This window comes from Cebus imitator, unplaced genomic scaffold, assembly GCF_001604975.1.
Source record: "Cebus imitator isolate Cc_AM_T3 unplaced genomic scaffold, Cebus_imitator-1.0 Scaffold289, whole genome shotgun sequence".
Taxonomy (NCBI): domain Eukaryota; kingdom Metazoa; phylum Chordata; class Mammalia; order Primates; family Cebidae; genus Cebus; species Cebus imitator.
Genome location: NW_016107604.1, coordinates 2,010,402 through 2,032,425, shown reverse-complemented (window position 1 = coordinate 2,032,425; position 22,024 = coordinate 2,010,402). Strand labels below are relative to the sequence as shown.

Sequence of the window (22,024 nt, the reverse complement as noted above, 5' to 3'; positions counted from 1 at the left end):
ATCCCAGCTCACTGAAACCTCCGCCTCCTGGGTTCCAGCAATTCTCCTGCCTCAGCCTTCTGAGTAGCTAGGATTACAGGCATGCACTACCATGCCCGGCTATTTTTTGTAATTTTTTAGTAGAGACGGGGTTTCACCATGTTGGTCAGGCTGGTCTCAAACTCCTGACCTTGTGATCCGCCCATCTTGGCCTCCCAAAGTCCTGGGATTACAGGTGTGAGCCACCGGCCCTGGCAGAAAACTTTTACAGAGACAAAAAAATCTACCTTAGTCTTTCTTTGTAAAAAGAAGCTGGGGTAGATTATTGTTGGCTCTTTTCTAGACACAGGCTAAATGTTTTATCCCAAGTCTCTAAATGCAAACAATTTCATTAAGTGAGGCCCTTGAGAGAGAAGATCAGCCTGAGAATGTAAGAGTTAAGAATTACAGAACATTTCCAAATGAAAATAGTTTTGCTCCTGGATACATGGAGAAAAATCTAATCTAGAAAAGGTCTGGGTAGTTGAGATTTTGCCAGGCATATTTTATGGCCAGGGAAGAAAGGTTTATAATTGCAAGCACCATTTACATAAAACTATTGCTATATTTGGGATGTTTGAAAACAGATTGTTCCCATGAAATTACAAACATTTCTCCTACTATCACAATTTTGCTCTGTTATTTGCCATGGCATTCTAGAAGAAACAAAGGTGAACGACAGTACACTAAAGTCTGTTTCTAAGACTCATGCTCAAGCACTGTGAATTTCTTCTGTTTGAGTTTGTGACGTCTCGTCTTTGACCTTCGCTAGATCAACGTGATTGTTGCCAAGGTCCTCCTCCATCATTTAGTCCAATCTTTCCAGATTGTTTTCCAGTTTTTATAGATGTTCCCATTTCTTTGTTTCTTTCTATCATCATAGTGACACTTTCTTTGAAATAATTTTCATTCCTTTTTTTAAAAAAAGAATCATGATTATGGAGGGCAATTCAATAGTGAAAGAAATTATCCATGGAATAAAATCACTAAATATTAGTGCTGTCTGTTTCTGAAGGAGGAGGGAAAGAGAAGCTAACAATTGCTGCATTCTACCTTACATGGGCCCACAATTTCTGAGCAATCACACTTGTAAAAGCACTTTTCATGGCTTTTCTCAATTTGTTTTAGTTTTCTTTCCTAAGAAGGAATTGTGGCCCTGCAAAAATTCAGGTTCCTCTATTTATTCCTTTTTTTTTTTTTTTTTTTTGGTTCTACAAACGTAAATAAGAGCCAGAAAGTTTTTATTAAGTGGAAAAATCTCAATTTTTTCCCACAGTCATAGATCTTATTAATATAATGGTTAAAATGATTTAACCCGAATTCTGATCCCCCCAAACTAAAATGAATCATCATCACTGAGCTATCATTAAGAAATTAATGGAAATTTTCAAGGCTTACACACAAAAGTCATAATGTTTTGAATGGAGAGTGGAGGGATTGACTTAGATGGTCTTAATTCTAGTGATTGATACTATAAAAATTCTTAAATATGCTGATAATTTCAAAAACTACTTGCCACACGAGAATGCTTAAGTGATTTTCGTCTCAAAACTAAAAGTAAAAATCTCTGAGGTTGGACTAACCAAATTCATATTTACCAAGTGTGGACGAATTTCATTCTTGTGCCTTTTTAGGGACAGTGACAGTTGTGAGATCTCATATGTTCCACCCTGCCTCTCCCTTCTGGGTGGTCTATGTGACTGGCCATTCTTGGTGGCCTTTTAAGCATGATATTCCTTTGCACACCACTGAGGCACAGATTGCCTCTGCAAGAAACAAGCATCCTTTTCCAAACAAGAACGATTTGGATGAATGATGTAAAAATGATAAATGATCATATTGCCCCTTATCTTTTGAAATCATTTTAACAGAAATGTAGCACCTAAAGAGAGGCTCAGAACACAAAGCCAGTTATTTCCCCCAAGAAACTCTTTAAAGAGACCTCCAAGAAGTATGTTCCGCTGGTCAGTCACATTCTTTGCATTCTCTTCCTCTGTATCGATGACGGAGGTAGAGAGTTAAAACTTGTAAACTCCATTTTTCTTTTTTGGAAAAGCACGCTACCACTCATAAACATCACAGCCAGGAGCAAAAGACGCCTCTCCCACTGAATGGGTGTGCACGTGATTGATTAGGCAGCTTTACTGACAATAGTGCAAAGCATGGGGGGAAATCCTAAAAGCCTAATTCTCGCACAAGCCCTGCAGGCCAGCCACATCACTTACGTTTGGGCTATGATCATAGTTCTCCATCCCCTGACAAAAAAAAAAATATGGCTTCTCACCTGTTTCTGAGGGAAATGCTCCCCTCGCAGAGACCTTGGTCTTACCTTTGAGCTACACTTGTACAATGGGTGACTGATAGAATCCACATAGTGGTGCCTCATGCAGCGTCGAGGGTCCGAGTCCATGATGAACGAGCTGTCCATTTTACTGTCTGTATCTCCCATTATCACCAGCAGGGAGAGCATAGAAAAGGATGCAGCTAGTACATGTTTTCTCATTGTTGTAAGGAAAAACTTCTCCAGAAGAACAGCAGAGGGAGGCAGAGGACAAAAAATTGGAAATGCCTTCACCTCCTAGGATCCAGTCCCTTTCAAGGAAAGGGCAGGATCGGGCTGAAGCTTTCTGGTTGTCATTGTCCTTTATGTGCTGGAGTTTTGTCTTACTCTTTGCGCTTGCAATCCATCATCACAGTATTTGCTGCACAGCTGGAATGAAAACAGAAATTATTTCCCCCAGAATTATTTACCCAGAACCACTAATGGAACCCAGGAGGTATTGAGTAGAATTTTTCCATGTTATTTTGAGAGGAGAATATTGGTTTCTAGAGTGTCATTAGCAAAGGCTGTCATCCATTCCACACCAACTCCCATAGCGTATGCTACATATTTATAACCATTTGGAGGTGGACACAATGGTTTAATGGACACAATGGTTTAAAGTCAACACATGTTCACTTTAATTACTGAAGCCCATGTTCCTAGGGGCAAGAATAATTTGAACTCTTGTTAAAGATTAAACATGTTGTTCTGGCAGCAACATAACTGAATTGGGTGGTCTCATCTTTGCCCTTGGTTGGTGGGGGTAGGAGGGTCTATTCAGGTTCTCAGTGAGCTTTGGTGTCAATGTCAGCTTACAGGGATAGAGAGGAGGCAGGTCAGCGCTAATGAACACAAGCCATGTCCCACAGGGAAGCACATTTTCCATTTCCAAGTCCATACCCACCCACACACCTAATTTTCCACTTCTGTGCTTTAGGCTCATCCTGTTTTTGTTTTAAGCCCCATGCCACCCAGCACTGATGACAAGCTGCGTCTGAAATACACGTCATGCTAACTGGCCTATGGCACGTTTAAAGTATCGCATGTTTATCTGCCAACAGAGTCACATTTCTGCACAGCCTCTGTAGCCTGGGCACATGGTGTAATTTGAAAGAGGAAACAGTTGTTGGAACAGACTTACCATTAAAATAGGATCGTATCATACTGGTTTTTCTGAAATTTGCTTTGTTCTTTTGACCATACCTCTTGGACAAAAGACTAGGGTCCAGAGATCTCTCCAGATTACCTCACTAACTCCCCAGGCATGGCCAACACTGGTGCTTTCTTTTTTTTTTTTTAATCACAACAGAAGACAGAGAGTGTCAAAAATATTTTCAAACATTTAGGAACATTGGGAGGGCCTCATATGACATCCAAAAGAAAAGGAACATGATAATTAAAGTTTCAGGAAATTTTTCAAAGGTATTTCAAATAAAAGTTCAATCATTTTGCTCATAGGCAACATTTTCCTTAACTTCCTACTCATGAACAGTCTGAATAAACAGGGCAAAGTGTTGATAAAATCAAGATAAGGAGTTCAAGTTGGCATAAGCCAATTCATTTGGCACTAATAGAATGGCATCAGACCCATATAGCCTCAACTAGCTGTCTTGGAAGTGTGAGGCAGGGGATCCTAAGAGGAAAGGGATGTGTGAGAAAGGGCTGTTTCAGAGCAGAGAATCCCTGGCAATAGCAAAGCTTCAGCACATGTGTCTGAGGGAAGTCATATAAATTGCAGGAAGGGCAAAGACCAGTAATGAGGAGACCCACTTGAACTTGAGTCCTGGTACTGCCATTAATTAGCTGCGGAAACCTTATACAAGTCATTCAACCTCCTCTAGCCCAAGTTTCCTCATCTGTAGAGTGAAGGAGTTAACAGAGATGGCATCTGCTGTCCCTTCATGTTCTAAAATGTCACCACTTAATAACTATGGATTCAGTTACTATCATCTCCATATGCGGACAGTGAGCCCAAAGTTGAGGAGACCATATTGCAATACAACTTTGCACCACTTATGTTCATGCTAATAACAACATCTCATTGAAATAAATCAAACCTGTGCCCAAAGTTTCAAATCGGCAAAGGATGCAGAAGAGCATGTTTATTTTCTTTTCATCTGCATAATCTAAGTTTTCCTATACACGTTACCCTGAAAATTGCCAAGACATCAGCTCAAAGAGCCAGAACTTTCTTGTGGACCACGTTCAGAGGATGAAATATTACTGACCATTTCCCAAGTTTCAGTAAGACTAAATTATCCCAACTGGTTATGTGTCTCTTTGAAGCGTTAATTAGCGTCCGAAAGAGAATTGATTAGATTTCTCCTTTCACTGCTTCGGTCTACAGATATTTCCCCCAGGAGTCAATGGCAAAAGGATGAAGAGAGAAGCAGACATTCCAGTCCTGGCCTTCCTTCTGCACTGCCAGCAACTTCTCTTCAGAGTCATGGCCAGGAGGTATGGTTAAATAAGCAAAGCAAATTAAAGAAAAACATGTATAGCATGATGGCAAAAACAAGCTACATCAATAACAAAACCCTATGTATATGTATGCATGGTTGTATTTGTTGGCATTTCCACTTTCTCCACAGAAAAGGGAAATATAAAGGACCCTTAAACATAGAAGAAAATTTAAGAGAATAAAATTCTTACTTAAGAGAATGAAAATTTAAAGTACTTTGAAATATATTGTTCAACCAATCAGGTTTACAAAGATTCCAAAGTCCGATCATGCACCCTATTGGCAAGGCTATGGGAAACCAAGCCGATTTTGGAGAAAGTTCAGTATAAATTGGTCCAAGCTCTGGAGAGGCCAATTTGGCAATACCTTTGAAAAATGCAAATGTATATAATTTGGACCCAGCAATTCCACTTCTGTGAATTATCCTACATGTGAAATCACATGAGCACATGGCTGAAAATTGGAAACAGCAATGAATATCCATTAATAGGGAACTGGTTAATTGTATTCTAAAATATTCACACAACAATATACTAACCAACTGTATTTGGAAAGATGCAGAAATTCTATGTACTGATTTGTGTTAAAATGAGGAGAAATAAAAACATGTATTTGTATAGAGACGCTCTGAAAGGATACCGAAGAAACTAATAAAATTAGTTACCTATGGTAGTTGAGGGGCAGACATGAGAAAAAGACTTCCCACCATATATCTTTTTGTATTTTTAGACTTTGGAGCTTGGGGATGTATACTGTATTTAAAATTTCATTAAAAAAAATAAAGCTTTCTCTTTTAAAAGCTCAGCCTAAATCTGATAACCAAGTTAATGGATGTTTACTGTTTGTGCTAGTTTGAGTATTTAAAAAATATTATATTTTTATTTCTTATAATTATGGGAGACTAAGAGACATGCTAGTCTCTTAGTCAAATACTCTTCCAGGACGAACACATAGTACACTACTGCCACCTAGTAGCACCATCCTGAATTGCAAGCACAGTTTAAAAATTTTTCCTGAAAGTGAGTAAAATGCTTTGCAAGCAGATATTATGAAATGTACACAGATAAATAGATAATGTCACATATAATGTAACTTGATCATCTGGCTTTCTTTTTAGAGATGATAAGCTGAGCCCAGAAGTAATATTAAAGAATAAAAGAGTGACAGGAAATGTTGTTTTACCATTCATTCTAAGAAATAGATTTTTCATTTCAGCACTTTCAGAAAACCTGATAGTTGTTGTCCAGTTTTTATCTTAAACTCTGAAATAAGAATGTAAGCAACAATGTAAATATGCCACAAAACTCACAGAACCCTCGAAACCAAAAGGTAAGATTCTTGAAACATAACTGCGATTTCTTTTTCTTCTTTTGCCCTAAGCGATTGAATTGAATGAACCAACACTGTTGCATTAAAGAAGAAATAAAAATACAGCTCAGGAAAAGAGCAAGGCTAAGTCAAGTTGTCAACATGGTGTTGCTCAGGATGTGCATAAGTGAGAATGTGCAAAGTATGGGAGTGGGAGGAAGACCTCACAAAGGAAAATCAGGAATTAAGAACATGTTCACCACTGAGATCACCACTTTCTGGCAGCCTGGGTTATGTCTGCTTTGTAGCAGCTTCTGTTGTTTTCTCAAAACTAAATTAATTCCAGTTTGCCTTAATTTTTTAAGCCATGTGTCATAAAATCCACAGCTGCCTATGAAGACTTAGAACCTTGGCCCAGGCAATAACGGATTGAACAAGAGAATGACTCTCTTGCTGAACTCAGTAGCCCTGTGGCCAGTCTATGCTCTGGATACATCTCTGAGACATGAACTTGGCCGATGTACAGAGCCCACATTCTAATAGCTCCAATGTGGAGCCTCTGCCGGCAGGAGAGGCACGTAGGCTGGCGTGCCCGACTTTGGAGCTACCTTCCAAATGATACCAGTGGAAAAGAACAACTGGTGCCCAGATTTCCCCACCTGTCATCCTCAGCGAAATAATATAGCAGAGCTTACTGCGGGCCCAGCCTCCTGGGTGAGAGATGGTGTTGTGCCCACAGATCAGCTCACTCTTGGGCTGACCTTCTGGTTGGCAGGGGGTAAAGTGCTGGTTTCGCACAAGTTGGCTCAGCAACAGGCTAAGACAAGTGGCATCTGCCAAGAATGGCCTTATTCTTGCCTTGCTAGCCAGGCACAGGAGGGTGGTGCTTCAGTATCCATATTTTCCCCGCTGGGCTGTTTTCAATACTAATATATACTGATATTCCCTTCTGTGGCTTCTTTCAACGAATATTTTTTAATGTGTATTTATTGAGCACCTACTATGTGTCTCCTTTTGCTCTATCAGATAAGAGACAGGGTCAGGGGAAAAATACAGGTCCTAACCTAGATCCCTCTTCTAGCTTACTGCATCTGCAGGCAAAGAGTCTTCGCCTGTTGTTTTCCTGGATTTTTTTAGACACATTGCTAAGCTCCCTGAACATCTAATTTGTATCCAGTATTCATTCCTTCATTTCTAAGAAGATGGAGTTACTCAGATAAAATATAATGACCTTGGAATGGAGTCAGTATGCCAGCCAGAATTATTTGATATTTATTGTAATTTAAAAAATGATATGAAGCATAAACAAAGTAAAGATGGTAGAACATAGAGCCTCTATCAAAGAAACTGCAAAAAAAAAATAAAAGATTTATAAGTGGAACGACGCGTGCTAGATAACCCTAGATAAAACTTCATACAGTACTAGGATCAGAAAAGCAAGAAACCCAAGGTCTAACTCAGAAAGTGTGAAGTGCTAAATAGCCCCTTCCCAGGAACTCAAAGGATTCCAATTGGATCTAGTCAACTAGATGCCTTGGAGAGTAAGTCAAATACCTCTTCCCAAGGCACTTAATTTATAAACTGTAAACAGTATGTTGGATTTTACAAAGCATCCTGTGCACTCAATGAATGGTTTTTAATATTCCTATCTGGCAGCACATCAGTAGCAGCCAAGGAGCCAAGCCTGGGCTGACCCAGAGGCAGCGGCACTGACTGCAAACACTGCTAGGCCCCCAGCCTGCAAACTCCAGGCATCTCCAAGGATGGGCAGGCACAAGGTCAGTGGGGAGGAAGCGGTCCTTGCCCCTTTCATCTCAGAGATAGACGCATTTCATGTGTCTATTCTACAGTGCAGAGGTGGTGGGGGGTGAGGAAATAAAGGAAGCAGTAACTACCTCCAGAGTGCTACCTTAGGAGAAAGAAGACAACATCCTTGTGATTAAACAATAGTCCTCCAGTCTGTGATAGGACTCTGTGTTCTCCCAACCTGCACTACTAGCCAAGTGTGGCCAAGGTCAGCAGGGGGGGTGATGGAGGAAGAAAAGAGATGGGAGAAACAAAAGGAATGGAGGAATATGGCCAGGGAAAGAGGCCATGAATTACAATCCTGGGGTAAAGAGGAGTGCTAAACTGAAGGACCAGAAATATAAATAATTTGGAGGGTGGGGAGAGGAGCCAACTGTCAAGTGCCCCCACCATGTGTATGTCCTTGGCTTGGACAGTTTTACTGTCTGAGGAGGCACTGTAGTGGGAGGACGCGACCTTGAGCCTGACTGAAGTTTAAAATTCTGATTATTTTTTTCAGGCATTGTCAGGAACACCAGAAAAACATCTCATTGTATCCAAACTCTCACTTAACCTACAGCTTTCATCTTTTCCTCCCTAGACCCATTGCTTGCCTATGTTGTTAGTGTCCCGTGTCCCAGTACTGATTTGTCAGAAATGGGATAACAATTTCACTGTATTCTGAAACCTACAGAGCATTCCACGGTCGCCTGATCTGGTGTAAGGATGGCTGATATGAAGATCCTCAAGCCCTGAGTTCCAGTCTCCCTTCATTGGCTGTGTGATCTCCAGCAAGTCACTTGCCTTCTCTAGGACTCGGTTTCCTCATTCGCAAAATGAACAGACTGGTCTAGATGATTTATGTTTCTATCCATTTCTGACAGTCTCTAACTCTACCCAAGCTTCTTCAAGTACAACCCCTGTCTTGGGGCTACATATTCCCAAAGCAATACTACAAAAAGAGTTCCCTTCTTATTCAAGGAGTTAATGATTGCAGAAAAGTTTTAAGGTGGTGCCTGAACCCATACTGAAGCCCAAGCTATAAGTATTTGCCCCTTAATGAGGCTATATTGGTGGCCTGAAATAAAAATAGCCATTAATAACAATTTGATTGAGTGTTTGCAATGTACTAGTTTATACATTAATAATATCCTCTTAATAATAGGAAGTGGGCCAGGTGCAGTGGCTTATGCCTGTAATCCCACCACTTTAGAAGGCAGTGTTGGGAGGATCACTTAAGCCCAGGAGTTCAAGGCCATCCTGGATAACATAGAGAGACTTCATCTCTACAAAAATAATAAAAAATATTAGCCAGGCATGGTGGTACACGCCTGTGGTCCCAGCTACTTGGGAGGTAGAGGCGAGAGGTTTGCCTGAGCCTGGGAGGTCAAGCCTGCAGTGAGCTGTGACCGCATCATTGCACTCCAGCCTGGGCATCAGAGTAAGACCTGTCTCAAAAAAAAAGTTAACAATAATAATTATTATTATTATTTGAAGTGGGTTAGTGAGGATATTTAACCAGTTACTATTTCTCTTACAGCTGTCTTAAAATTTGTGGGATTTCTGTCCAGTATCCACCAAAGCATAAATGGGGAGAGAAGAAAGGTTAATAATAGTCAACCATGCTAGAATTAGACTTGTTGCATTTGATAATGACAATATAGGCTGAGTTCCACCTTCTTGAACCTTTCTTTTGAAACACGCTTATTCCTTAACTGAGCTTGAGCCACAGATCCTCGTGCCCTAATGGGACAATCTGTGATACTCTGGTTTAGGATAGAAGAGAAAGATTGATTCGAAAACTTTTCTTCTCTGCAGCTGTAGAATCAGTAAAGTCTTGGTAGTCGAGAGGAAGGCACTGTACTTGGTAAAGTATTTACTACAGAACTTCTCTGCTAGGGGAGGTACATTCCAGAAGCCCTGGGCTACGACCTAAGTCTAAAAGAGTTGACCACTGGGTATGGCACTTCGATCATGTGCTGCGTATCTGTGGGCTTCTATGGCAACAGATACTCAGCAAAGACCCATTCTGAATAATGGAAAGACTCATTCTGAGTTTTTAACAGTTGACATAACTAACTGACTTTTAGAATTCAAATCTTGTATAAATTGGAAATGACCAGGTCAGGTTACCCAAGTGTCAAGAAGTACTTTTCTGTTGAAGTCTTTTCCTCCAAGGATTTGACTATTTCTGTAAATCTAGCTACCCAACTAAAAGCTGTTACTGAGATGGGGATGAGCTGTCAGAAAATGCTTAGGGGTGGCACTTCTATAGTGCCACAAATCAACAGTAGCCCTAAACACGGAGTCCCCTTCTATCCTTTCATCAATGGGGAGTTAAAGTAGGGAGACAGCAGGTCATGGGAGAAGTAACAAAAGAAGAGGAGGAAGGATTCATTTTGATGTTTGAAATCTGCCATTAGCCTTTCAATTTTTTCAAATAGCACAATTTCAGTCAGGGAAGGATCCCTTCATTTCACCCACTCCCTCCCAGGAAGGGGATTTTGTATGAGGAATGAGACACACTCTACTGCATAAGACCCTTTGGAAAGAAAATAGGAGAGTTCTGAGACACCCAGCTCAGAGGATTCAGTCCTGCCAAAATGCATGAATGTACATTCTCCCTGTGGAAAAGAAAAGGTGACCAGGTGTTCTGGGGACACTTGTGCTGAACTAACTAAACACTTGTTCTGCTGCTGAACTGCTGGCCATGGTATGGCCTCAGGAGAAGAGAAGTGACCAGTGTTAGCTCAGGGTACGGGCTCCTTTTTACCCTAGAGCCAAATGAGTATGTTGGCTTTTCTTCAAAGAGTGCAGCAAAGTGTTTCCAAAGCTGCGTTTGAACCTCCTCACCCGCAACAACATTTTGGAATGGTGGGTAGTGATCTCACCTAACAGCTGTAGAGCCCTTAGTTAGGAATGGGGTATAAACAACAGGAACAACTCAGTCTTTCCATTCCCCATTCAATTTGCCTTTTCTGCCCAATGGTGGGATTTGAATGCTGAATTCAATCCTGTTGTAATCCGGAACGTCCTAGACTCAGACGTGTGTCAAAGGGGCAAGGTTATCATAAAAATCACATAAAAGTATGTGTCCCTATATTGCTGATAACCTTGAACTCATTGGGCTAGTGGTTTTCGGCTTGCCTTGCTTTGCTTAAACCATGCATGCTACAGCTATGTCTTTTGATTGCCATCTTGTCTGTAACAATACTATTCTGCTGCCTTTGGATTCCAAACCTCAAAAGAAAAATTTAAATTCTGAAAAGAAGTAATTTTCCATAATTTGGGGGGGGAGTAAAATCACAGAAATGTAATGAGTCCTAAAATATCCTCTCAAGTTTTAAAGAGAAATTGGACTTTGATTAGGAATTGGATTGCTTTGATTCTTTACATCCATCGTAGTTTGTGGATGCAAATTATATTTGTACCCACATCATTAGGTACGAATGTGTATACCTACATTTTACTTCTAGTTGAAGATGGTGGAAGTTTTTTCACTTGAGGAGTTGACCTCCTTTTCAGGTAAAGACAGCAACTTCAAATGCCTTCCTGGGAGGGAGTGGGAGAAATGAAGGGATCCTTCCCTTTCTGAAATTGTGATATTTGAAAACATTGAAAGGGAAGCAGCAGATTTTGAACATCAAAAATAATCCTCCACACTTCTCTTTTGTTACTTCTCCCATGACCTGCCCGCTCCCTGTTTTTATTCCCTACTGATGAAAGGATAGAAGAGGACTCCATATTTAAGGCTGTTGTTGGTTCGTGGCACTGTAGAAAGGCCACCCTTGAGCATTTTCTGACAGCTCATCAACTTTCTTGAATGTCTCAACCTGTTGCCCTTTCATTTTTAAAGGATACTGCAATTGGTTGGATCACGGCTTAAAAGAAAAAGTTGGGATTGAGCCAGGTCTTGGAAGGGAGCAAATTTTCTGAAAAATTCTTAGCTTTTGTGGAAAAAAAAAAAAAAAGACAAAAACATTATCTATTGCAAATCTTATACCCAGTTTAAAGCTACTGGTCAATGTCTATGTCCAGATTGTGCCATGAGGGTGAAATGGACCCCAACTGGATGAATTCCTGATTATGAGCACTAGGGATATGTCACCAACTGAAGTTACCCATTCTTTGAATTTTCTGAGTCAGCATTCTTCCTAACAAGAAAGTAATTGTTTCAGATTGCAAACCCCATGCAGGATTTTATGTTCTGACTGTTGCAAATGGGTCTGAGGGTATGACTCTAGTGACATATCCTTGACCATCAGGCTCTGAGAACCTCTGATGAAGGGGACAGTAAACATGAATGGTGACAAGCAAATGACTGCCGGAGACACAAGAAAAAAGCTTTGCAGATGCGAGGGAAGCTGGCATCAGAAATAATGCCATCGGCACAATCTTCCTCAAAAACTCAACTGCGTGGGTGTGTGAATTTGCAGCATGCAACCTGCACAGCCAAGTGAGTACTGATTCCAGTTTCAGCCTCCCCTGCCCTGCTGCACACACATAAGGGTTTCGGAAGGATTTCCCACCCTTTGTTTTCTTCTGAAATCTAACACAGAAGAAGTTCATGATTGCTGACCTGATGGGCGAGGAGTGGGTACTACCAGTTGGAACATTGCCACTGGCAGAGGCAGACAAGAAAACAGGAATGCTCTTAATGTCCTCCCAAAGAAAACCTTTGATGGACAAAAGAGTGGTTGTATTTTTACCCTCTCCCTTCATGCTGCCAGGCGTCTTTAAATAGATCCTCTAGCCTAGGGACTTGTATGGAATAATTCATATTAAAACCCAAGAAGTGGTAGCGGAAGGGAGTTGGTTCTTTCTTCTCTTTCTTTCCCTTTCTTTCTTCCTTTTTTTCTTCTTGTCAGGCTAACAGGGAAAGACTCATTTTAATTCAGCTGCGTTAAATTCTTCCTTCTGGGTCCTTTAATGAACTTTAGCTAATTTGGAAAAGACGAGCAAAGCTCCCAGAAAAAGAAAAGGGATAGGAAACCACCTTGTAGCTTGCTCTTTAATACCTTTTGGTCCCAGGGACATTAGCAGCATCTTTTTAGGATGTCACAGGGAGGTTTACATTGAGGCTCTTAAATGGGAATCTCTAATTGGGAGGTCCACTTCCTTCCATTTGCAACTCATCAAGGAAACGGTTGTTCTCCTGTTAAGAGACACGCAGAAAAGAAAGAAAAAGCCCTCCCTATCTCCAAAGCTCCATGCATTTTCTAGCTCGGATCAACCCAGCATATATTTCTCCCCTCTTTCTTTCACCAAACGGGTTTCATAAAGACATTCAGGTCTGTGCTAGCCAAATTAGAAGTCCTGTCTCTCTTTCTTTCTGTTTTGGGAGGGACGGATGTGGGAAGTACAGACGGGGAAAGGAGGCAGGGCAGGGCACTGTCTCTCCCCTGAAACAGAGAATAACCACATTTCTCTTAATGTAGGCCCAAGTGCATCTAGGCATTCCCATAGCGCTCCCACCCCCAAGGCCTTTGCCGGAGATGTTCGGGTCACTGTGATGGTATGTTTGTCCCTGCCAACCCGGTCACTCCAGTTCTGCTCTCGGCAGCCCAAAGGGCAGCTGAGCCATGTGGCTTCCCCGCTCTGTGAGTGGATTCAGGCTTGGGACTACAAAAAGCCCCCCAATCCTATCAGCCCAGGCAGAGCTGGAGCCAAGAATGACATCCTGGGAATACTATGGAGATGGGGAGACCTCATGGGCTGCTCTCCCCGGATGGAACAGGACCCAAGCTGTCTGGAAAACAGACAGAGCAAAGAGCCAGCTGACAATGGAAGGAGCTCAGGCGAAGGGAAAAGGGGGCGGGCTGGGAGTGGTGGTGAGCAAAAGAAAAGAAAAGCCACATGCCACCCAGGAAGATTCCAGGACAGGCGGGAGGAGGTGGCGGAGGAAGGACTTGCAGGAAACAAGTACCCAGACATGGCACTGCCAGTCTAGCTGGATTCTTTTCTGAATTAGATTATGTGAAAGAAAGAGGGGAAATATATAGCCAGCCAGCTGTTCAAAGGCTTACAACCTTGCTTTTATTGTCCGGGTAAGTTGGTGAGGTGGGGCATCAGAGGAATTCCAAACATACCATCCCGGAGAAATTTTAATATGTTCCACAGTGTCATACACGAAGAGGAAATGACAGCTGATCACAGCCAGGGCAGGCCACAGAAACCCAGGCCCTGGAGCTCACCCACCCTCTCATGGCCCTGCTTCCCCACTCTGCCTTAGCATTTCTCAGTCTGTCCACCTGCCTCCCCATCCCCTGTGCTCCCACTGGCCGCTGGCCTAGTGAAGAAGGCCTGGGCAAAGCAGCAGTCACTGACTGTCATGGGAAGAGGTGAGGATGGGCTCAAAGGCCGCTGGCCAAGAAGCTGAGGGCTGGCTAGGGTGAGTCAGGCACCCCAGGGAGTCACAGGCATTTGAATCCAACGATGGAGGATTAGCTGCTAAGGACCAAGTCAAGGACCCTGGTGATACTGTTTTCAGGGTTTTTTCCCAGTAACCTAACCGCGTGATAAAACACCATACTGGGTTATTTGAAAGCAACACTGTGGGGCTATGATGGAGACCTGAGTTTGGGGAACAGTTTCCAGCAGCTTCCTCCCAGGGGCCTCTTGAATTTAGGCCAGGCCCAGAGGTCATTGGGTTTGATATTGGGAGTGAGACAAGTAAGTGGTGACAGATAGTGACTGCATCTTTCTCCATGCATGTTTCTAAGTCAATGATTCATCAAGTGGCTCTGATGTTAGCTACTGAGTAGGCAACTCACACCCATCCCAATACAGACAGCATGTGGTCCTTTCCAAAGGGTGCTCGGGAGAGCAGAGAAAGGAAAAACTACTCTCTTTTTCCAGGATTCTTCTACCTAGGCTGGAAAGAACTAGGCAATGTTAGCTGTGCAAATGAAATGAACCCAGGATCTGGTAAAAAAAAAAAAAAAAAAAAAAAAAAAAAAAAAGGCCAAAGGGGAATCCCTTAATCATAAATGGAAAGAAAACCCACTGATGAGTGAGAATCATTTCAAATAAATCTGGAAACCGGTAGCTATTTTAAATAATTCTTTATAACAAGAAAGTCATTGCCCACTTTAATGCCTATTTCAGTTCCAAAATCTAACTAGAGATAGCATATGGACTGAGAATTAGAGTAGGAGACGATGTCTCCTTCACCTTTGCATCCATCAGGACTAGCATAGAGAAAATGCTTAATAAATATTTATTTAAAAATTAATGGAGTAAATAATTAAACAGAGAATAAATAGTACTTGAATTCTGAGTTCTTAAAATAAAGATTGCTGGCCACCATTGGTGGCTATAATTCCAGGAAACTCACCACATTTTTCAAGGGCCCAGGAAAATAAATGAGTTGGAAATTGTTAAATGTATTGAAAAATGATTTATTTTTCCCTTGGCGGTGTCATTGGAACTCGAATTAAGATTGAAAACTCCACAGGCACATTTCCATCTGTGGGTGTCAGCTGCTTGGTCCACAGTCGTAAGAAGGCCTCAGCCAGTTCTCCCGTTACCTGAACCAAATGTATTGTAAAATAAATGATGCAAAGCATTGCATTTTGTGTTCAAATACTCTCATGTAATGATCTGAATAATAGTCTAAGAAAATTATTTTGATTCAGCTAAATGCTTTGCTAACAGCAGTAGTTTTTCTTAAAAAAATTACAATAAAATTTTATAGCAAAGGAATCCATAGTGTCTTTTATGGCTTTCTTGAATAATGAATACCCCAAAGTTGCAAATTAACCCATCCCAATATCAGATTTTCATTCAACGATGCTTTTTAGATTAGTTATCAGAGAAAATCAGAAAAGTTTTGCATAAACTATGTCCCGATTTGCAATGAAAACTGGCAAACGGGACCTTAAAGTTTGCTTGAATTAGCAACACTGATGAGAAGAAAATAAGCAGATATTTGCATTTGGTTTAAACGCTCAGTTGAGAAGCATTGTACAGTCCCCGCTGTATTTGCTTGACTCCCACAGCAACCCCACATTTCAGGCATCTCTATGCTTTCAAATGCACCTGGTATTTAATGCTATGTGTTGGGGTAATTTGCCAATGCCAGCTCCTTGTAATTAAAATAGACTAATATTAGAAATGAAAAGAGACATGTTTCACAGCAGCCATATCTGTTATTAATGAGTGGCAAAGAACTGTACAAGGGACTCTTGTCTTGCCAAATAGCTTCCTTTTCCACACCTGAATCTCAGTAAAGATGGGAATCTGCTTCTCGTGGAGGCTTATCTGGGCTAGTCTGTTACAATGAGCCTCCGTTACTGGGCGTTCTGAGTCATTAACATTCTGTACACAATCAAACTTCCCGTCCCCCAAGAAAGAATTATGCCCAGGCCTCCTACAGTTCAATTGTTCATTTAAAGAGAGAACTTGTATTCCGAAGTTTGAAAGAACCCTCAGAATATTCCTCAGGTATCTGTAGCAGTCATTCCTACAGGTCCTGGTCCCTGTGCTGGTGGGAGCATCCTTTCCCAGTCACTCCTTGAACATCATGCTGCCGGGACGAGCTGATGACTAAAAATAACCCCTTGCAGTAAGTCCAAGGCAAACAGCATGCATTTCCTCGGACTTTTTGCCCAATCAAGATCATACAGTAAATCCATCCTTATCTCCTCCCGGTGCTCCCGAATGCATCTAGGGAAGCAAAGACCTGCACGTTGAAAGAAGAGTGCAAGGAGCAGGATTCCTGCAAAGCGTGACACAGAAAGCTAGAAATAAATGTTGCCTATTGTTTGAAGTCATTCTGAGCACTCCGGCAGAGCCCTGGCAGGAGATCAGCAGCATACATAAGTAGTAATAAAAGTAAACAGTGCACTTTTAAACTCGCAGTCTTGCCTGCGTTAATAGTGCCCCCATTGTAAGTGGGATGAGGGTGCTGGGGAAGATACTGGGCTCCATGAATCCATGTTGGCGAGTTGCTGCTTCTCAGCCCCGCTTCACCGGGTCAACTATAAGAACCATGGCAAAGTTACATCTAACTACGCAGAGAGTTTGAAAAGAAAATCTCTTTAAGTCAAACCAAAAGATATTTCCGAGCTTTTCTAGGAGGTTCCCTGCTCTGTCACAGACTTCAAAGACCCGTTCGTTTAAGAAACACAATGCTAGCATGCTACAGATTAATGCAAATTAAAGTAATGCAAATTTCAGTGGTATTTAAAGGTTGTCTCTTTGTCTGAGAGGAGGATGAAATGCTCCGTTTGGAAAGAAGCGATTTCCTAGGCAAGCCGGCAGCGCTTGTTTTCCTGCTTACCTTAGGGGAACGCAGGGCTCCTTTCTTCTCAGACTTTTCTGAGAGCTAGAAAGAGGTCCTGTTACTTCCAAATGCTTTTGTTCTTCTGTCCCTCTGTCACATGGCTTGCCTTTTATATTTGCAACACACAAAAGTTAGGACTGTTGTTTAAGCGACACAGGGAGAGAGAGAGAGGGAGAGAGAGAGGGAGAGAGAGGGAGAGAGAGAGAGAGAATGTCAAATGGAAAAGTGCCATTGCAGTCATATATCAATCAGGCGTGCGGCCGCAGCAGCGCACTAGCAAATGGGAATGCCACGGAAATGTGAGGCGCTCGTTATCGGGGACTCAGCCGCTGCCCACCGCTCGGCTCCCTTCCACGGAGCATCTCACGATGGAACAGCGTAGCAGAACAAGGGCGAGGAAGTTTCTTTCTTCCTTTGTTTTTTAAATGATATTACGGAAATAATAAAAGGCCAAATGAATATTCTGAATTTGATTCTTTTGCAACCATGTGGCTGCCGTAAAGATGTGCCTTCCGCACTAGAGACGCATAGTTTCAGAAATACAAAGGCAGAGTGGCATTCTGTTGAACGATTAGGCAGCTGACGATGATGAAGTTGAAATTCTAAGAGAGGGGAGAGATGGGAACCAGAAATTTTTCTCTGGAGATGCTGTTGAAGCAAGTGCAAAACGCTGCCCTATTTTATCACGATGTGTGTGGGTGGTGAGAGTTCTTTTTTTCCGGGTTGCTCATCCATTAAATGATTTTTAGCAGCATATACATGATTAAATTCACAATGGCACTTTAATAAGCACCTTCATCTGCATCATTTAGAATGAAACTTTAGGTCTGATTTAGAAACAATGAGAACGTTCCATGACTCCTTGAGCTATATGAAGGAGAGACTAGTAGATAAGGCTAACCCTTTACACAACAACTAGTAGAAAAGTGACAAAGGTAACTGTGTAGGTTAAGTACCTGCAGCTGAATCATGCTGTGTTATGAGCTGCGGGATTACAAAGGGAAATATTTCATAATTCTTGCCCTTTAAAAGCTTATAATTCAGACAGAAAACCGTCAGCAATTTTGGAGGAAAACACAAATAACATTTAATAATTTCTTTTCTGTCACATAAACTCGGACCCAGAATAATTTATTTTATTAATACTACTGATGAAGAATTAAACAGAAATTTAAATATATATATATATTTCGTGGAAAAAATGAATACATTATAAAACTTAAAAAGAAATGTATCTTGGGAGCTTCATATAATTGTTGATACTGAAACTGTCTTGTTCAACTGCATCAAACTATGTGTTAGTCACTAATAAATTTACATTCACCTTATTACTTTTCCACGGGACCTTTACTCCAGTCACTGATATTTACAAGAAGTGTCATAAAACATTTAGTTTTACTGCCAGAAATCTCTTTTCTTATGCTTCACCTGAAAAAAAAATACCCTGTCTACCTCGGACCAGCCAGTCACAAACAGAATCCACCTGCAAAGATCATGGACAAAATGACAAATTCAAAGACTTGAAAGAAAACCTGGCACTTGGCTGATGATGATATTGGCTAGATGTCTTAAAAGCAGAAGATCAAAAAGCAAATGGAAATTGGGCCTTAAAACTGGAAATAATCTGAAAAGGGAAATGACTTGTAGCTGAGTAAGAGCCATGGAAACAGTCAGGAATACATTTTCTGGCTTAATTTTGTGGGTCAGATTGGGAGGGTGAATAAGCTCTTTGGCCACCAACATTTTCAAATATCAGAGCTTGACATCCATCCACCTTTCATTTCTCCCAAGAAATAATCCGTGGCTTTCTCAACATATGCTTGCCATTCCACCCTGCCATCTTTTGCCTTCAGGTTGTCAGGGTCGCATGAATTCCGCCCAGTTCCTGGGCAGAATTTTCCAGCTTTCTACAATCTGCCCTTCTGAAAGAGCACCACAGAAAGTGTAAAGATTGCAAACACATTGACTGCTTGGCCACAGAAGACAAGATCTCTCCCAGATGGAGCTGCACTGCTTCTTCCAGCCGTTATTTTGTCAGGGGTGGCGGAGAATGCCATCTGCTGCCCCATTCAAGAGGAGGGCTTTGCCCCCTTCCATTGGGCTCCAAAGAACCCATTTCTAAGCTTGTCAATAGATTTGGCAACAGCAACTCGTTTCATTGCATCACCATGCTTTTTATAAAGGTCACTGTGCCCCGTGTGATTTCTTTACTGGCCATCATTAATGTTGCTGAGAAAAAAGGGCTCCTTTTAACTTTGCCAAAGGGATGAAAGGACCCCTGCTGTTATTTCACGTACATTAAGGGTGAGAAGAGTTTGCAGAAGGAGATGTCTATCAGTTGCGTGAGAAATCCTGCAAGGGATCACTTCTCAGCCTTTTATTTCCGGTCCTGTTTCAGGTCAGGTTTCTCTTTCTTGGTAGCACTAGCGGATATTTACAGGAGTCACCTAGCATTCAAGCGCCCCTGAGGGGATGGGTACTCCCAAAGCAGGTGGGAGGCAGGACCTGACTTTTTGTTGCAGAACCTGAAAAAGCAGATGTTTCCCCTCCCCTCCTCAGGACAGCTGGAGGAGCCAGGTGTAGCCAAGCCTGGTTCACCAGATGAGCCATCTGGGAGGAATGACCAAGGCATGCAGATGTTGTGGTTCCACAGGAATCGAGATCCCAAAGGTTGCAGCAACTGGCGTCGAGAGCTACAGAGTCCAGCAATGTGACAGTTAGTAATCTGGGGACACAGGGTCCACGACAGCATCCTTAGTAGTTCGGTCTCTTTGGTTGCATCTGTGTTTGTGTTTGCCACCATTTTATGAGCCTGGGGCTCCAGCTTTCCCAGTGATTCTGTGAACTGCACCCTATCCCCACCCCCAGCAAGATCCTGCCAATAAATTCCTTTCTCCTTTAATTAGCTAGAGACAGTTTTTGAGGTTGGCGACCAGGAGTCCTAACCTGAACACTACATTTTCCAAATTTAGGCAAATTAACACCATTAACATACAGATGGAAACACAACCTCCGCTTCCTCCTAGTTACTTTCCCAAACAAATAAGTGGCTTCAGATTCATTGTCAGTCTGCTCAGGTCTCTGCTATATTTTAAAAGTAGAAAATTCCTTTGTGGGTATATAACAACATCCTTGGTGTATGTGCATTTGTGTAATCCCAATATACCAGCATAATCTACTAGGCACACTCTATAATTATCTGTGAGAATGCTAATTTGTGTTGCCCCATGAACATGATAGTATTCATTCATTAAAAAATACCTTAAGAGTAATAGTAACTACTTAATGGGTGTTTACTCTCTGTCAGCCTCTGTGCCAAATATCCTATATGTATTATCTCTTTCAAAGAGATATGCAACAACTCTCTGAAGCAGATACTATTATTGTCTCTATTTCACAAATGGAAAAACTGAGGCTCTGAGAAATTAGGTGGCTTTCCTGTGGTTGACACAGCAAGCAAATGGTAGGTATGAGCTCTGGCTTTCTTGTCTCCAAAGACCATGGCTTAACTGCTATGCTATGCTGTCCCCATTCAACAGAAACTCCCTGAACAGCACCTACATAGCAACGCTCTGCTATTTGTTGGGGAGACAAATAAAAGTAGGACATGGACCTAGTTCTTAAAAATGTTTATAATATCATAGGGAAGAGAGAAATGTTCGCTTTTGAAGACACTGCAAGCTAGAGCATAAGTGCCACAAGAAAAGCAAGAGGAAAATAAGAGGACGTGGTGCATCCAGGAGAACACCACTGGGTCTGGGCTTTGAGGGCACAGAGTGGGAACCAGAAGACGAAGGTGAGCTTTTGAAGTGACTCGCAACCATACATTTTGTCTGGGTTTAAATTCAGGCTACCATAAGCCAGGAGGGTGTAATGAGCAGAGTGAAGCCAGGCCAGGGATCTAGGGCCAGGTGGGGTTAAAAAGGAGAGGATACAGTGGCAAGCCAGATAAAGGAGGGGTTATACATGTGAAAGGAGATTAAGGCAGAGGAGCAAAAATAAGTAGCCTGGCAGGGATACAAACAGGTACTTTCTTTCATCCATGCATTCATTCAACAAATATTCCTTTATAAAAACTGTTTTTCAAAAAGCATGACTATTTAAAAGTCATTATCACAAATACATAGTAAATAATTTGAAATAAACTTTGAAATACAGAACATAAATTTTTTTGGCTTTTTGTCTTTTTTGAGACGGCGTCTCTCTCTATTGCCCAGGCTGGAGTTCAGTGGCGCAATCTCCGGAGTGCAATCACTGCAACCTCCGCCTCCCAGGTTCAAGCAATTCTCCTGCCTCAGCCTCCCAAGTAGCTGGGATTACAGGCACGTGCCACCACACCTGGCTAATTTTTTGTGTGTTTTTAGTAGAGACAGGGTTTCACCATGTTGGCCAGGATGGTCTCTATCTCCTGATCTTGTGCTGCACCTGCCTCGGTCTCCCAAAGTGCTGGGATTGCAGGCGTGAGTCACCATGCCCATCCCCAGAAAAAAATTTCTTTGACTGCCTCCTGACTGTCCAAGCTGTTCTCATCCCAGGGGCTCTGGCATTGGATAATACAGACAAAGATTCTAAGGTTGTGGTGTAGGAGTATGTCTGTAAGTTCACATTAAAGACAAATGATGAAACCTTGAGTATCAATAGCTTAAAACGTAAAGATATTTATGATGCTCAATCTGGAAGTGGGCAGTTCTAGGGCTGGCATAGTGGCTCCATGATATCATCAAAAACTCAAGCTCCTTCCACTTCCATCATAGTCAGCACTGTTGGGTTCTGTTTTCCTCCGGCAGGTCAATTTACGGACGCCAAATGGCTGGTGGAACTCTAGAAATCACATTGAGATTCA

General features: G+C 41.9%; 1 protein-coding gene across 1 annotated transcript in view; it reads right to left on the bottom strand.

Moving 5' to 3' along the window:
• LOC108285068 (norrin cystine knot growth factor NDP) overlaps positions 1-17,602 on the bottom strand; it is a 26,070-nt gene extending 8,468 nt beyond the window's left edge. The window contains exons 1-2 of the mRNA XM_017502059.1: positions 17,179-17,602; positions 2,348-2,728 (exon numbers count right to left, since the gene is read on the bottom strand). Coding sequence (XP_017357548.1) covers positions 2,348-2,521 — 174 coding nt within the window. The 5' untranslated portion in view covers positions 2,522-2,728; positions 17,179-17,602. The remainder of the gene's footprint in view (positions 1-2,347; positions 2,729-17,178) is intronic.
• Positions 17,603-22,024: the final 4,422 nt, after the last annotated feature.